The sequence below is a fragment of the Eumetopias jubatus genome, unplaced genomic scaffold (assembly GCF_037043125.1).
Source record: "Eumetopias jubatus isolate StellerSeaLion01/CBP00866 unplaced genomic scaffold, mEumJub1_p1.0 scaffold_12, whole genome shotgun sequence".
NCBI lineage: Eukaryota > Metazoa > Chordata > Mammalia > Carnivora > Otariidae > Eumetopias > Eumetopias jubatus.
The window spans coordinates 50,390,720-50,409,264 of record NW_028274818.1 but is presented as its reverse complement, the minus strand read 5'-3'; the positions used below and the strand labels follow the sequence as shown (position 1 = coordinate 50,409,264).

General features: G+C 39.4%; 1 protein-coding gene across 1 annotated transcript in view; it reads left to right on the top strand.

Annotated features, from left to right (window-relative positions):
- The window catches only part of PAPPA2 (pappalysin 2), a 260,705-nt gene that overhangs the window by 203,563 nt on the left and 38,597 nt on the right, over positions 1-18,545 (top strand). Inside the window, exons 17-19 of the mRNA XM_088016851.1 lie at positions 6,857-7,025; positions 8,446-8,581; positions 10,547-10,656. Coding sequence (XP_087872977.1) covers positions 6,857-7,025; positions 8,446-8,581; positions 10,547-10,656 — 415 coding nt within the window. The remainder of the gene's footprint in view (positions 1-6,856; positions 7,026-8,445; positions 8,582-10,546; positions 10,657-18,545) is intronic.

Here is an 18,545-nt window from a genome sequence, read left to right as displayed (position 1 = left end):
TATGTTATGATCTGAAAACTCTGGATTCTGTTCTTTCTTTTGCCAATGAATTGCTTGCAATGTGGCATTGGGCAAGTCACTTCATAGTTCCTAATGTGGTAGTTCAGCCTCTTTTACTCCATTGGAGTGAAGAAAATATAGATAGCTAATAGTCAGTGAGTAGAATGTTTCATGTGAAGGACATTTGGATTGGACTAACAAAGAAGTTTGGAATCCATGTCCTGGTGAGGGTCTGCCTGTGTGCATCGATCTAGTATCCAGTGCCATCATTCTTTGAAATGCAAACCTACTCATTTCATGATTTCAAAGTGCCTCTTGACTTTTGATTCATAACATTTTATATGAAGGAGTTGAACCACAGTAAATAAACCAGTTTTTTCATTAATGATTTTAAAAGGCTCAGAGGATACTCCTCAACACTAAACTTAGAAGAGGGAGCTGTGGCACCCTTGGAGATCAAAGCCTTGCCATTACTATAGGCTTTAGTCCCCTTCAAGGGCCCTTTGTGGAAACCAAATTTCCTGGAGTTAAGAGGAATCCAGGACACTGAATTCTTGCCCTAATCACAGTCTCTTATGGCCAGAACCAGCCCATGGCATTCAAGTTTCAAGGTTAGTGCCATAAACAGGGATTGACAGGCATTGATATGGAGCCAGTAAGACAGGGCTTGCTATTGGGCCTTGAGGAACTAACCAATCAAATGCATTGTGAGCAGTATGAGGGTAGAACTTGAAGTGGGTCATCTGATAGAGTGCCATGCAGAAGCTGTGAGAGGTGTATGGAGAGATGGCCATAGGAGGCCATCCCTATACAAGGGAGAAGAAACTGGGAAGGAGAATCCATGAAGTTGAGGGGCGTAGGGACATCTATAGAAAGGAAATGCCATTTCCTAGGGAATCAATTCTCTCTCCCAACCTCCTCTCAGTCCTGCCTATAGTGTCTCCTGTGGAGTTCAGAGGTACCAGTGGGAGCTTTGTTGCTTTCCTTTCTACCTTCCAGCATTCTCCCTCTCTATATTTTACTGCTATTGCTGGTGGTTTGCATCACAGGGCCTGTCATGTTGTTCAGCTACCACCTACAATGGCCAACTTACCCATGCAAGTTTGATCTATCTACCTTCACCACTGAGGTTATTAAACTGGCAGGGAAATATATGACATCGGCATTCTTGAATGGCTCTTCATGCTGGGCAAGAAAACGGAGGACTAATTCCATGTTGAAGAGTTCCAACCAATTCAGAGAAAAATACCACATGAAGTCAAAGTATTATCGTCTTGGCCAAGCAAGGGTTTTCCTTTATAACCATGCTGACATGCAAAGTTTTACAGCCTTGCCTCTCCCTTGGTGTCAGTGGTATTGCCTGCTCTCTCCAGCTGGAGGATGTCAATTCAGCAGAGGTAGGGGAAAGATTTCATCTCTGGGAGGTGGTATAAAGAAGAGAGTCCCTGGGAGGATATAAACTCTGTAGTGTGAAAGAAGAGTAGAATATCCAGTCTACAAGAGGGACAAAAAGGAGTTTAGTTATAATCAAAAGAACTACAAACCTTTCATTGAAAATAGATTTGGGAAAACATTTTTAAGTGGCATCTTTCTTTAGAGAAAGAAGCCATATACTAAATAGTACATAGTGTGTGATTTCATTTATATAAAGTTCAAGAACAGGCAAACATAATCTATGCTGATGGAAGTCAGAATAGTGTGGATTGCAGGGGTGTAGGAAGGTTTAACTGTAAGGAACGCCAGGGGAGTTCTGGGGCACTGGAAATGCTCTTTATCTTGATCTGCATGATTACCCAGGTGTATTCACATGTAAAAATTCTTTGATCTGTGTACTATGATTTGTGAAATACTCTATATGTAAGTTATTACTCAATACATAAACTTAAAATGAATCTTCTTTTTTTTTTTTTGCCACACTTCTAAATGTAGTATCAGGATAAAGGACATCTGGGATATTGACTAGGATAGAGATGCTATTAATATTCAAAGTGGGCTGTAGAACATAAAAGGAACAGTTAAACCAGACACAGTGGACGGACCACAGGCTTTGGCAGCTACTTACCTAGGTCTAGGTCCTAATATACATTTTACTGTGGATCTTTGAGCCAGCTTTAAATCTCTCTCACACTCAGTTCCTTCTGTATGTGGATAATAATATATTTACCTTAACTGCCATTTGGAGGATTCAATGAAATCATGTATATAGGTATTTTGCCAAACACCTGAAATGTAACTCAAAAATACTATTTATTATTAACAGATAGTAGATATATGTTCACATAAACCATGATGCTTAAGAATTCCAGTCACAAAATCAGATTTCTACCCTAAAATATTCCTGGGAATAAAAGTATGAATCTCAATAACTGTTTAACATCAAACTAAACAGTGAAAAGCTGAAAGCTTTTCCTCTAAGATTAGGAACATGACAAAGATGCCCACTCTTGCTGCTTTTATTCAACATAGTATTGGAAGTCCTAGCCACAGCAATTAGGCAAGAAAGAGAAATAAAAGACATCTAAATTGGAAAGAAAGTAACACTGTCACAATCTGCAGATGATATGATATTGTGTAGATAAAACCCTAAAGATTCCACAAAAAAATCATTAGAATTAATAAATGAATTCAGTAAAATTGTATTTCTTAGTTCAGTGAAGAACTAACAAATAAATTCAGTAAAATTGTTTCTATATACTAATAACAAACTACTACAGAAATTAAGAAAACAACCCCATGTACAATTGCATCAAAAGGAACAAAACGCCTAGGAATAAATTTAACCAAGGAGGTAAAACACCTGTATACTGAAAACTCAAAGACATTGATGAAAGGAATTGAAGAAGACAAAAATAAATGGAAAGATATTCCATACTCCTGGATTGGAAGAATTAATATTGTTAAAATATCCATACTACCCAAAGAAATCTACAGATTCACTGCAATCCCTATTAAAATTCCAATGGTGTTTTTCACAGAACTAGAACAAACAGTCCTAAAATTTGTGGGGGCCAAAAGACTCTGAATAGCTGAAGTAATCTTGAGAAAGAAGAGCAAAGCTGGAGGTATCATGCTCCCCGATTTCAAACTATACTACAAAGCTATAATAATCAAAACAATATGGTGTTGTTATAACAGACATATCGATCAATGAAACAGAATAGAGAGTCCAGCAATAAACCCACACATATATGGACAGTTAATTTACAACAAAGGAGCCAAGAATATTCAATGGGGAAAGGGCAGTCTCTTCCATAAATGGTGTTGGGAAAAACTGGTCAACCACATGTAAAACAATGAAACTAGACCATTATCTTACACCCCACACAAAAATTGACCCCCAATGGATCAAAGATATGAATGTAAGGCCTGAAACAACAAAACTCATAGAAGAAAACATAGGAGGTAAACTCTTCAGCATTCGTCTTGGCATTGAATTTTTGGATTTGGTTCCAAAATCGAAGGCAACAAAACCAAAAATAAACAAGTGGGACTACATTAAACTAAAAAGCTTCACAGCAAAGGAAACCATCAACAAAATGAAAAGGCAACCTACTGAATGGGAGAAAATGTTTGCACATCATATAACCAATAAGGGGTTACTATCCAAAATATATAAAAAACTGAAACAACCCAATAGCAAAAAAAAAAAAAAAAAAAATTAAAAAATGGGCAGAGGATCTAAATAGACATTTTTCCAAAGAAGACATACAGATGGCCAACAGACACATGAAAAGATGTTCAAAATCACTAATTATCAGGTAAATGCAAATCCAAATGACAGGGAGATATCCTTTCAAACCTGTTAGAATGGCTATTATCAAAAAGACAAGAAATAACAAGTGTTGAAGAGGATGTGGAGAAAAGGGAACCCTGTATATTGTTGAGAATGTAAATTAGTGTAGTCACCATGGAAAACAGTATGGAGGATCCTCAAAAAATCAAGAATAGAACTATAATATGATCCAGTTATTCCATTTCTAGGTATTTATCCAAAAAATGAAAATAAAAACACTGACTTGAAAGGATATATGCACTCCTGTGTTCATTGCACCATTATTTACAATAGCCAAGATATAGAAATAACCAAGTGCCTATCAATGGATGAATGGATAAGGAAAATGTAGTGTATATACATGGTGGAATACTACTCAGCCATTAAAAGAAGGAAATCTTGCCATTTGTGACAACATGGATAGATCTTAAGGATATTAAGCTAAGCGAAGTAAGTCAGGGAAAGACAAATGCCATATATTTTACTTATACGTGGAATTAGAAAACCCAGAACAAATGAACAAATAAAACAAAACTCATGGATACAGAGAATAGGTGGATGGTTATCAGAGGGGAAAGGAGGTGGGAATAGATGAAATGGGTGAAGGAGGTCAATTGTGTGCTGAAAAATGGTAACTAGACTTATTGTGGTGATCACTTTGTAGTGTATGTAAATATCAAATTATCATGTTGAATATTTGAAACTAATGTTATATAATAATTTTGCCTCAATTAAAAACTAACAAACATTCCTTCACTTATTTCTAAATGGAGACGGTTCAAATTATGTTAAGCTATTAAAATTTATTTAAATTATTTGATTTAAAAAATATTTATTTGAGAGAGAGAGAGCACAAGCAGGGGGAACAGGAGAGGGAGAAGCAGACTCCCCGCTGAGCTGGGAACCCGACAAAGGGCTTGATCCCAGGACTCTGAGATCATGACCTCAGCCAAAGGGAGGTGCTTTACTGACCGAGCCACCCAGGCATCCCTATTTAAATTACTTGAAATCAAATAAATGCATTCTGTGCTATAGGATCTAGGGCAGATTATTTCATATTTCTGAGTATATTTCTTTATCTTTGAAATAGGAATAGTAATACTACTTCATCAGGACTATTCTGATGATTCAGTTACCATGTGTAATGTGCTCTGCAATATGCCTAACACACTGTGAATTTTGGTTAAATTATTCAATCTGAAAGATACTTAACTAATGCCTAATGTAAGCCAGATATTATTTAGGAATTATTATGAGGAATTAAAAACAAGAATAAGACACAATCCTTGCCTTCAGGAAGTTTTCACCTTAGTGGAAAAGAGAGACATGTGCATGTTTATAAAACAATGTGATAAATATTTTACTAGTGTAACATTAGAATACTGGAGAAGTACACAGGAGGCATTGTATAATAATATGACAGTCATTAAAAGTTGTGGGCATATTTAAATTTAAAAAGAGCATCATGGCCCTGGAAAATAATAATTTAAGTCCACCATATGGTTGAGTGCATGGCCATGGAATTATTTCTGTTTCAGAATCAAAGCTCGTAACCAGGATTGCTCTGAATCAGAAGTGGATGCATTAAAACAGCAACATGGAAAGCACATTCAAATTGGCAGTGAGTCAAGGGGAATGGAATGGAATTAACAGTATCAAGACCTAATTCTATTGACTTCTGTCTACCTCAAAGCAGTTTCTCTGGTTGGAGGCCATGTTCGTGCACAAGAAGGAAGAGCAATTCCTTCAGGACAGTGTTGAGTCATGCCTGCTTTGAGAACCTATGAGTGCTTTCCAAGGAAAAGATGGACTTGTGAACAAACAAAATGGCCATAGTAATCTCTAGAAAGATCCTTGCCCTTCTGAATTTCAGGCTAAGAGTCTCTGTTTTAAAAGAAAATCTATATGCTGCATCTTCTCCCCTCTCTGGAGAACTAAGATATATTGGCAACTTCATCAACTATATTACCATATGAACATTGATGATCCCCACATCACTTCTGGGTAGTCCCCTGTGTGATAACTTTTTTCTTTCCTTCATCCCACCTGGCATTTCCCAGTGCACTTAGGTGTGAGGCTTCTCCAAGATGAAAAGCTTAAATAAAACCCAGCTGTAAACAATCTAGACCCTGTGCTGATATTTATCAAGCTCTCTTGAGAGATTTATATCAAATATTACAAGCATACCTGGTTTTATTGTGTTTCTTTTTATTGTGCTTTGAAGATATTGCAGTTTTTTGGGGTTTTTTTTTCTTTTTTTTTACAAATCAAAGGTCTGTGGCAATCCTGCACTGAGCAAGTCTGACGGTATTGTTTTTCCAACAGCACTTATTCACCTCATGTCTCTGTGTCATGTTTTGGTAATTCTCGCAGTATCTCAGACTTTTGCATTATTATTGTATTTGTTACGGTAATTTGTGATCAGCGATCTTTGATGTTATTATTGTAATCGTTTTGGGGTACCATGAGCCATATCCATATGACAGCAAACTTAATCGATAAACATTGTGTGTATTCTGACTGCTTCACTGACTCGCTGTTCCCCCGTCTCTCTCCCTCTCCTTGGGCCTCTATATTCCCCAAGAAACAACAAAACTGGAATTAGGCCAATTAATAATACTACAATGTTCTCTAAGTGTTTGAGTAAAAGAGTCATGTGTTTCTTGCTTTAAATCAAAATCTAGACATGATTAGGCTTTCATTGTTTGTTTCAGACATAATGCTATTGCACACTTAATAGACTACAGTATAGTTTAAACATAAGTTTTATATGCACTGGAGACCAAAAAATTCATTTGACTCGCTTTATTGCGAGATCTCCCATTGTAGTGGTCTGGAACTGAACCTGCAATATCTCCAAGGTATGCTTATACCATACAATAGCTGTTGTTATCACTGCTAAGTGTCCACTATTTTTACTTCCATGACTTAAAAATTAGACTGGTGAGGTAGGACCTTTAGTTAACAAGAACCAACTGCTCCTGCCTATTTGCTAATCCTTATCCCATATTACTGAGAACGCAGTCTTCTACCGTGACCTCCTTGAGGGAGTCTAATGGGCTATTTTGTTTCATGTCTCATCAGCAATTTCCTGAAGATACAGTGCCTGGAGGGTGGAATCTGGGAGCAAGGCAGCTGCGTCCCAGTGGTGTGTGAGCCCCCTTCTCCTGTCTTTGAAGGCATGTATGAATGTACCAATGGCTTTGAGCTCAACAGCCAGTGTATGCTCAACTGTAACCAGGAAAATGGAAGGGTAAGATGACTTGGTTTTGGATCAGGCTCTGCTCTAATCTTGATGACCAGTCCAAGAATGTTGACTAGAAATGATCTAAGTGAATCCCAATAGGCAGGGCCTTACTAAGTTGGGATTCTAAGCAGCAGTGTTGATATTATTCGATAGAAAATTCAGAAGATAACCACGTTTTTGGAATAGTTTCTCCTGAGTTTAGAACTTCCTCTTGGATAAAAGGTTTTAAAAACCTGACAGTGTGGGTACCTGGGTAAATTCCAAAAAATGCTGGGCTTTTGCTTTGGCAATGTGATTTCCTCCCATGTATGGCCACTGACCTAACCTGGCTCTGAAAGCTGGTATCATATTTTTCAATAGAACAGAGTTCTGAACAGAAACACAAATTTCTCAGCAAAGGCAAAGCTGAAAGCACTATCTGACTACCATTCTTCCTAGGATTTTGGCACAAGAGGTCTCAAATGAAAACCACAGTCTTATCGTGGTTATGTGATGAAAATAAGTTTTAGTTTTGACTCTTTTCAAGTACCACACACATACACACACGAAACAGGAAGTTAAGCAGACTTCCTAGGCAGAGATCAATGACCTTGACTGCTCTCCTGGCACATGTCTGTCTCAGTGTCCAGCACTCCAAGGTAAGCACTGCTGGACAGATGTGAAAAGAATATGCCATGAAATGAGACTCCTGAGAAATCAAACACATCCGTTTGCACTGATTGCTTAAGGCCTCAAGGAGTTGGCCCTGGATGAAGGGAGAGTTATCTACAATTCTAAAATCTTGCTTTCTTGGGTTTTGTGAGTTAGTGCTATTTTCTCTGTGATCTGAATATAGTATACTTTGTGATTATTGGGGGTGTGGAGCCAAGAGTCACACAAACCAGCACACATATGGAGAAAGGAAATAAAACTTTGGTGAGATCAAAAGAAACTATGATGTGTCCATTCAAGCAGAAAGGCAAAAATACCTTTGGAAAAATTATGAATTGGTTTCACTGGATCACACTCCTCTTGAAAAAAAAATCTGACATTTGCTACAAGCAGCGTTTGTGTGATAGTATGGATGAATCCATGCAAAACAACACCATCTGTGAAAAAAATTCCAAAAATATCTCCGAATATGTGGGCTACAGTTAACAGCTCACTGAATCCTTATATACAAAGGAAAACACATTGTTAATAAATTTCATTAATGACAAAATTGTCCATGGTTTCTTCACATCCAAACAGCAAAAATTGTCTTGACTTTTCTTATTTTTTAATTTTATTTTTTGGTCAGTAACAACATGGTTTATTATTTCAATAGTATCTTTTAGTCCAGGTTCTAAAAGTTGGAGGACACTACCATTTCATCAGACCACTTTTTTCCCTGGCCTAAATGAAGTTAACAAAACAAGAATGGAAATGTTTACTTTTGATATTTTAGCGTCCCATTCTCTGCACTAAGGAGGGACTGTGGACTGAGGAGTTCAAGTTGTGTGAGAACCTACAAGGGGAGTGCCCACCACCCCCCTCGGAGCTGAATTTTGTGGAGTACAAGTGTGAACAGGGATATGGAATTGGTAAGTTTGGGAAGAGATGGTGAATTCTGCTCCCAAGTAATCCTTTTATTAAGCCTGGCTGGAGTTTGAGTCAGATCCATTGTTCTCCCTGAGGAGTAGATGGAAATGCAAGTTGACTTTTAGCTGGTTCAGTAAAAATAAAATTTATGGCAAACTCCTTTTTACCCTTCCACATGCATGTAACATTGGTGTGGCTGCTGAGCTATTTGTGGAGGGTCTGGTCATGTTCCCCACTCACTGCAGGCAGAAAATGGATTTATTTGTAGCAGGAGTTGAGTTGTAGTTCAAGAGGAAAGGTAGGAATGTGTAGCCATACACTATGCATGTGCTCGCCCCTTCTCCATTCTTTCTGCAGTTGTTACTGGAGCAGAGAGTTCCTGAAAGGGATGATTTGAGATTGCATTTGCTTGCATTGCTTTTCAGCCATTCTTTCTCCAGAATGAGAAGACCAGACTCCAGAACCTATAGGCAAATTCTTAATCAAGTAATGGCAACTAAGGGTCTCTTTGGTCAGAGCTGATTTATAGTGATGTTGATTCAATTTTGCCCTGTCTGGACCTAAGCATCATAGAAAAGAGATGCGTTTTGTGGAAAACCTTGTAAGATTAACCCTGAGTTCTGAACTGCATAAGCAAGGAGTAATATTTTTTTTACGATTTTATTTACTTATTTATTTATTTATTTTAGAGAGAAAGAGAGAGAGGGCACACATGAGCAGAGGGGGGCAGAGGGAAAGGGAGAGGCAGAGACTCTCAAGCAGACTCTGCACCAAGCACAGAGCCCAACATGGGGCTTGATCTCATGACCCCGAGATCATGACCTGAGCCAAAACCAAGAGTTGGATGCTTAACCAACTGAGACACGCAGGTGCCCCAAGCAAGGAGTAATTTTATGTCACTGTAACTGTATAATGCCAGTGGGCATACTTTGAGTGAATGAGAAAGCTCATTAGTTTCAGAGATGGTTCTCTACCATCTTTAGGTTGCTCTTTGCCCCAAGATATCTCATGGTCAGGCATGGAGTAGTGGGGAGCTCAGACTGGGCCTTTTGAATGGTGTTTCATGAGTGAAGTCTCATCTCCCTACTCTCGAATTTCTGCATTAAAATGTCATGCACTCACATATATAGAGCTCTTAAGAGTCATTTAGCATTTTGAGTTATTTCACAAGTTTGCAAAAAACATAGACATAGAGACAGTGAGAGCTAAAAAGAAGCTTGGAGATGAACAAATCTATAGATGAGGAAACAGAGAACCCTGGGAGCGTGTCATCTTTGAATAGAGTTTTAGAAAACACTTGGGCCCCACATACAAGGGAACGGAGCAAGATGTTCCTTCAGGAGGCTAACACATGATCAGAGTCTCTGCTTCTAATTTCCTGTTGCTTCCTCTTTTAATCATATAGGTTTCTTGGCTGACAGCATAATAATCTTCACTGGAGAAACAGACATTATAAATCTGCCTTCATAATTTCTGGGCCATTTTTTTCCCCAGCTAGTAAATTTCTTAGGTAGTGGCTGCTATAATTATACGCCTTCCAGAGATCATATAAGCAGGAATGATATTAAATGTACTTAAAAGGCATCAGCCCATCAGCTTAGTCTTTGGCTGGCCAGAGTCCTAGAGTGGGGTCTTGGGGGTCTGCAGGGCCAGGAGTTAAACTTTTAATGGCTGGATCATGCAGAGATTCAGAGATTCCAGAGAAGGGGCTATACTGGACCAGAAAGAAGAGTGGGCATTTTGTCAAGGGGAGTTAACTTGGGGCAGTGGCTCTTTAGCAATTAGTGTAGAAGTATCCCTACAGGTGCATAGTAGATGAATATCAGCCCTGCCTATAACCATGATAATGTGGTGACCCATAACGTAGAAAATAATTGCTCTTAAAAAATCAAAGCTATTGATTCCAGAATGAAAAAGACAGAGATCTAAGAAGTTCAAGTCTCTGCTATAAATTTCTGTTCCTCCAGGTGCAGTGTGTTCCCCATCATGCGTAATTCCCCCTAGTGATCCTGTAATTCTGCCTGAGAACATCACTGCTGACACTCTGGAGCACTGGATGGAACCTGTCAAAGTCCAGGTGAGGAAAGGGACATTTTTTATGTGCCAAGGATGTAAGACTACTGGGGGGAAATTCTCAACTGACAGCATATTCCCTGGAGTAATTTCCGAGGCTTTCAAAGCATCCTTAAAGCAAACAACCACATAGATCATTCCTAGAGAGAAGAATTAAAAATCAGGAAGAGAAAAGAGGAAACTTGAGAAAAAAATGGCCCCTAGCCAAAGGACAGTTTAAAAGATAATCAAGAATGAGGACTTGGAGACATAAAGAATGATAATTCAGAAAGGAAATGGGAAGAGAAGATTACTACTAATGAAAAATAGGACGGGAAAACTTAGAAGCCAAAGAAATGAAGAAAGTTGAAAGAAGGACGGAGAGGGAAAGATAGTTTGGAAAAGATGAAGATAAAACTGAAAACAGGGAAAGAGTGACCAAAGGGAGTAAGAGAGAGCTGCCTTTCCTGCCCACCCTTTCTGAACCCTGAGATCTTCTCCCCAGGCTCCATGGAATCCAGTCGGTTGTGGGCAAGACCCACTACATTGACAGCCTCTTCTCTGGGCTCTCCTTTTGTTCACATTCTCGGTTGAAACCCTGAGGACTCCTCTCCCTGCTTTCTCTCTCCCTTGGGCCCAGGAGAGGGGCACCTGCCCTCCTGTCTCCTCATTGACACTTCCAAACTATTCTCCCTGTCTCCTCCCTGGAGTCCCCCACATTTGAATCTAATGCCAACAAAACCAACTTCATCTTCTGTCATCTTCTTACCTTCAGGTCACCCCCTCCCCTTATTTCTTAAACACTTTAGCTCCTGGGTCATGGTCGCATATACTGACACTCCCGCAGGACTCATTGATTTCAATTTCTACACACTTGACCCTTCCGAAACCTGGATTCTCAGTTCCATGGCCTCCTTTCCTCCAGTGATCACATTTACCTTTCTGACTTCATCCCTTATATGCTTTCCTTGGCTCACTCTAATCTTGTCACAATGGCTTCTTGGCTGATTCTTAGACATGCCAGCAACACTCCCACCACAGACCTTTGCTCTGTGGTTCCCTCTGCCTAGAATGCTCTTCTCCCAGGTTTCCTCAGGTCTTGCTCCTTGGCTTTCTTTAGAATTTTACTCAAATGTCAGGGCCCTCTTTGACTGTTTATCTAAAATACTAACTCCCCTAAAACTTTCTGTCCCCCTTTCCCATTTTTATTTTTTCTCCTTATGACTTACCATTACCAGGTATATCATATACTTTACTTATTTATCTTATTTAGTATCCTTTTCTGCTGCTAGAATTAAAAGCCCCCGGGGGGAATATTGTCTGTTCCATTCACTACTATATCTCCTGATCCTAGAACAGTGCCTAGTAGGCAGAAATTGCTCAATAAATATTTGAGAGGTAAATAAATGAAAATGAGGAAGAGAAGGCTATACAAGATCTGGACGGAGAAGATCTTGTGCTAAATTAGTTATTTCTCCTTAGAGTGGGAAGGGTGGGAATAACATAGAGCCTGGGAGCTTGGTTGCTTTATGAGACTCTCTAACTAAGAAAATCCTTGGAAGGCTGTTCTCATAGATTCACCAAGAGATGGAGTCTAGAGATGTTCCACATTTCATTTGGAAACCATCCTCAGATTGCTTCTTTTTCCTCACAGGCTAATTGTGCTGTATGATCAGCAGGGATTTGTGTCAAAGCAGGAGGATCAGAAAAACTACTCCAAGTACGATTCAGGAGAGGGGGTTGGGGGTAGCATACCCCTATTAATTCAGTCAGTTATTCATTGAACAAACATTTGTTGGGACTTACTATGTGCCCTGGAACTGGGCTAAGTGCTGGGAATATGGAAATGAGAAAATGATAGTGCTTCTATTTATGAGACTTATAATCTGGCCATAAAAACATTTATAATAAAGCAACATGGGAAGTGGTTTGGTTGTGGTAGAAGTGCTGTGGGAACACCCAGGAGGAAGCAACTAATTCTTCTGCTCAGGAGCTTCAAGAATGATCAAATGACCAGGAGGCTTTTCCTCTGGGTCATAGACTATGATCACGAGGAATGTTCTAGAGGGTTAGGAATGGCAAGACGTTCTCTGTGGCTGAAACCACAGTATGTATGGTGGTAAGGGAGAGGGAAGATGGGTACTAGAAGGATGAGATAGGGGAGAGGCAGGTGGGCGAGATCCCGCAGGGCAGGCCACGCCCCTCCTAGGATATAGAACCTAAGGAGGACACTGAGCAGAGAGGAGCAAACCAGGAGCCTGAGGGCAGTGTGAAGACTGGATTTGGGTGGGAAGGAGAAAGCCAGAGAAACACCTTGCCTGGTTCTCCCATCCCTGGCCTTTCTGGAGTTTCTGTCCCACTTCCCATAGTCTGCTGTGAAGGTCTAGCTGGAATTACAGCGCCCAGAGGAAGAGCTCTGGAAGAGCTCCTGCCTCCTGTTTCATGGAGTGCCAGATGGTCTCGACCTTTTCCTTCAGTCCCTTAAATTCAGCTTCCCCTGGGAAAAGACTTCTCTTTCTCCATTAGTAGCTGAAGGGGGAAAGGCTTAGGATATTTCAGACCCTTTTCTTCCTCTTGAGAGATAAACTGCTTAAGGAACTCTTCTCCACCCACTTCCCCGTAAAGGCTGCCAGTGGGTACAGTCGGTGGATGTAGGGTTTGGGAGGCCAGAGTACAAGCCTTCCAGTGATTGGGGTCTCCCACTTCTGCTTTCCAAGTGGAACATTCAAAGAAGAGCAGTTCAGTTGTCTCCATGAAGAGAGCAGGTATACCAACGACAGAGGCATGACTGTTTCCAAGCTAGAAAACAATATTCTCTATTTTCTGAAAGCCTCCTTTTTCTGAACTCTCCTTCAAGGGAGTCATTATTATTTATTTACCCTTATTCCATAACTTTTACTTTACATTTATATTCCTAGTGACTTTTCCAGTGCTAGGAACCTCGTAGGTGTCTTATAAACATTGGTTGAGTGGGCAAAGAAATTATAGCACCATTTTCTACTTTGGAAGGGAATGTCCACTTCCTTGTCAAACTGGGCCATTTCGGCGGCTCTGTACAACTGTGTAATCATGTCCTTGTCATTTTCAAGTTGCCCACCCCAGAGAAAAAATGCAGAGCACTTTTTACTCCTTAAGCCAAAAATCAAGTGTTGTTGTTTGTATCATTGCATGTGTCATGATCATGGTCTAGTCAGTAAATCCAGGTTTTGAAACAGGTTATCCAGGCATGATTTTGAGGACAATAGCATCAGAGAAATGTTGTAGACCTTAGAATAAAAAATGTATTGTTAAAAAACCTGAGTTTTCACTCATAATCTCTATTATCCATCAGGCGCATAATTTTAGGCAATTTTACTGTTCTGTGCCTCCATTTCCTCATCTGTAAAATAGACATACTACCTATATCATAAGGTTAACATGAGTATCAGATGAGAAACATGGATAGAAATTAACTCTGTGCTTGATGAGGAACAATCTTTCTTGATTAGTTGCCATTCTTACTAGAGACAGGTTGCTTTTCCTGACCTCTGCCTGCTCTTCCCATCTGCAATGATACTGCCCTTCTTTGTGATTTGGGGGTACCACTAGACTGATCATAATTTGCATATTTTTAGAGGCACTAAATAGATTTGTGTCCTATTTCTGTGTGAAAACAAAGTGAAGTAATTAGCTCCTTCTCATAATGTGGAGGAAGAATTGAGATAACTAAAAATGAGCCTCATCCTTACTTTGCAAGAGTAATTGTTCCTGAGAAAACATCCAAAGGTCAGAATTTTAAAAGTTGAATACATAATCGATAACATAACCCAAATCAAGATTCTTTTTGCCAAAAGAAAGCCCAGTGTTAATCCAGTAGTTAACATGAATTATCATAGAGTGTCCAAAGAAGCTGTCATCTATGCATCTCTCAACAATTTCATAGATATAATGCAATAAAGGAGCATTGCTTACAAAAAAAGCTTACATGGGATGGTTTGTTTTTAGGAAATCAAAACTTTATTATAACATACAACAAGAGAAAGAAGTCAATGGAAGCAATTGGAATGGTGATGAGCTTATTCTTGTGTTCCCAGGTTCTCAGAGATAAGATTACACACCAGCCATAGACGATTTCATGATGTCTGCTATTTTGTGGCACCCAGCAGCTCCTGAGCAGTGGGAAATCTAACCTTGTCCTCATAAATAAGAGGAAATGCCTTATAAACCAAAGCAGTTGTGTTAAATGAATCTCTTCACAGAGTAAAATCCTTATAACTTACATCGATTTGTCTTGGGGGTTGTTCCATATATATACTCAATCTTAAATTTTGGTGTCCTTAAGAATCACTTGGGCAGTTTGTAAGAGGGACAGAGCTGGGTTCTACCCTTCAGAGAGGCTGGCGAGGCCATGAAGCATACCCAGTCATTCCGCGGTAATGTTTTGAGAGACACTGCTATTACAAAATAAAATATTGGCAACATAAATATTTTAAGTACAAGCATGTCTTATTTGGAGCCTGGCTCCTTTGTTTAGTAAATGGTCATCTCCTTATTTCGTGCAAATCCCTATCTCCCATACTTCAAATACCTTTATATCTGGCAAGACTACAGAGCAAATGAATTCAGTTGCATCACTTTCTCTAGTCTGCTTCCAATGACTTCATTCTTTGTAATAAAAATGATATCTTACAGTTGGATAACACTTTATTGTTTTCAAAGTTGTATATATAAAAATACATATATTTTTATATATTTATAATTTCATTTTAATCTTATCAGAAACCAATAAACTAGGAAAGCAGGATTTTATTATCCTTATTTTTACCAATAAAGTTGATGTTGGATGATCTGTCCAAGCTCACACAGCTAACGAGAAGTGGAGAAAGAAGTGCAATCAACTTGTCTGATCCCAAGTCCAGTGTGATCTCCCCTGAATCACCCCATTTGCCATAGTTGTTTCTTTCCCCTGCAGTGTGTATTGGGATTAGTTTGCTCACCAAATAGAAAAGAAGCCACTCCTCTCAATTATAAGAACCCCCTCATTCCTACACTTCTCTTTTTTCCTTCCTTATTCTTTCCTTCCTTGCTTGCTTCCTTCCTTCCTTCTCTAACAAAAATAATTTAGAGAGACAGTTTTCTATAATTCTACCTTTCCTTATTGTGAAAGAGATTGTTTTTAAAGAACATTCAAGTATACTTTTGAGATGCCCACAAAGTTGATTTGCCTTCCTCCAGGCGTTCTGCTGGTTTTTATTCCTGCAAATGATAACTGGCTTCTAGAATAATATACTTTCCATTAAAGGAAGAATTTCTGAGGACTCAGGTAACCTTGGGTTTTGATGTAAAACAACTCAAAGTAGCAACTGGCATAAAGAAGAGTGAGCGTTCAAATACTTACCCTTCGGTGTCCTCTGTCTATTCATCAGCAAAGGGTGACCATAATATTATCTATCTTGCAGTGCTGTTGTAAAAATAAAAAATAACACTTCGGAAATGTCTTACACAGTTTTTAGCATATAGTTCTGAAATGAGTAAAAATGAAATTTCAGTTGATTTCATACAAATCTTACCTCTGGCAGTTTCCCTCCTCTCTGAACAGGTATCACCAGTTATCACTATGAAAGAGAAAGCATCATTCTCTAAGTTCTATACTTTGCTTATTGGTATGCCCCCGTGTGTGTAGACAGAAACATGTAGTTCATTTGTTTCTTTTTTCTGTCCCTTTTACAAATGGGGCTGGGAAGAGAATTAATGGCCATTCAGTGTTTCCTATTTGAACACTGACTAAAGAAGGAACTTCTAACAGCTTCGGTTGCGAGACTGAGAGTACAGGTTCAAATGACTATTATTTCTAATGACTCAAGGGCCTGCTGGCTGTGGGAGACAAGAGGTAAGGATTTGAAATGCTCAGATGGACTTGCTGGGCCTTTTGTTTTTATAATGGTGTCTTCCTCTTTTACCTGCTATACACAGAGATCTAGACTTTTCTACGGTGATGACATTTGCAGAGAAATACCTGGCAGAAAGAGAGGACACCAAACAAAAGGGTTTCTTGGCAGTCAAATAAAGGCCTGCCAGTCAAGGTGACTGAGCAGTGGAATCTGGCAGTTGGGATGCAGGAGACAGCCAAGTGCCCAGTCAGTACCACTGCTCACACCCAGAAATAAGAGCTTTTGCTCCAGAACCTCCCACACCTCTCTGGCAGTGCCTAGACACCCGATGGTCTGGGGAGCCCGAGCTGAGGGTGTGGGAGGAGTTCCCCTTCCAAATTTTGCTGGGAGCACTTTGTGCTTTTCTCATCCCTGTATTTCCTCATCTTCATTCTTTTCTTCCTTTTTCTTCTTTTCTGTCATTCTACCTCTAAACTGGAAGATTCTTGAGGGTAGGAATGATGTCTTATTTTCATCCCCAGATCTCCTCAGCTTATGACTCATTTCGTCCCTTGCTCAGAACAGGGTTGCCATGTGAAACTAGAGCCTATAGAAGGGAGTAGCTCCTGCCTCCACAGAGCTCTTTCCCAAGGCAAACCTTTCAATTTTTCCAAAGGCCTATGTAAGGTTGAATTTTTATGACTGTCCTTAACCACTGTGTTGAGAGGGTGTTTTATTATATTTTGAGATTTACCACTTAAAATGGGAAAATTAACATTTTGACTTATGCTGGAAAGAAGTGGTCCTTCAAGAATCTGATTTCATGGGGAGATGATTTTTTTTATACATAATGTGGCAATTGTTTGCATGTAAATGATTTTTTCTAAATTATACTTGAAAGTGTTCCGTTCTGAAGTACAAAAGCATCCATCATAACATCTCATTTCCTCTATTAGTTTGCTTCATAACTTCATTTTTCACAGACCGAACAATGCTTCTCTTTTCTTTTTTTAGTATATCACAATTAGGAATTAGTGAAGTCCAAACTAATGAGATTTTCCTGTGGTTCCACATGTGAGGTTTGTAAAGATGCTCAACACTGCAAGGAATCCCTCCCTCGACTCCCCAGCTCTCCACTAGAATTGTTCAGTCAAAACAAGTCTTGTAATTTCTGACTTTGTTTTCCCAAATTGGTCCCCAAAGGATTAATAATTCCTTACGCAAAAACAAAATGTTTTAAGAGGAAGAGAGAAGCAGGAAGAGAAAAAGAAGACAGTGCCCCCCAGGAGTCATAGTGTCTGACTAGCTGGTCTCACCCTCCCATCTGTTTTCTCATCTCCTCATCCTCCGGAGTGTCCTCTTGATGGGCACAGTTGTGTAACAGCTCCAGTGACACTTGCCACACAGACATCAGTGGGAGAACAAATCCCTCAGACATGAGTCATGAAAAAACCTTCTTTTTCATCAGTTTCAAGTATGGAAGTGTCTGCTTTTGGTTTGAATAAGTCTCAAGGCATCGAGTCCAAGACCATCTTGGAGGATGGGGGGAGAAGAACTGAAAAGCAAACTGCAGGGTAATGTGTGACTGTCCAAATAAATATGCAAAAACAATGCTGTATTGTATTTAGGGTTGCATACATATGTAGTAATAAGGAAATTGTCACAAACCTGGGCAGCTGCAGAATTTTGTAGTCTGTTGTGATTAGCAGCCCATTCTGTCAAGTAACTATTCCTGATTAAAAAAACAATTGAGCAATTCTGTGTTAGACCTTAGTTTTGGCTAACCATCAGTCTTGTGACCTTTAGGGAGACATTTAACCAAGCAATAGGCTTCAGTTGCCTTATGCCCTCCCTTCCTCCCTCCCTTCCTTCTCCCTCTCTCTCTCTGTCTCTTTCCCCCTTCCATCTTCCTTTTGTTCTTCCCTTTTTCCCTTGTACTTTTAAAAAATTTTAAAATGGCCCAACCAAGAGGAAATCTTTAAACTGGTTTTCTCATGAATGCTTTCCTTTTGGAAAGTTCAAAACAAATCTTTTTTCACAATCAATTCACCTGCAAAGTGGCTTG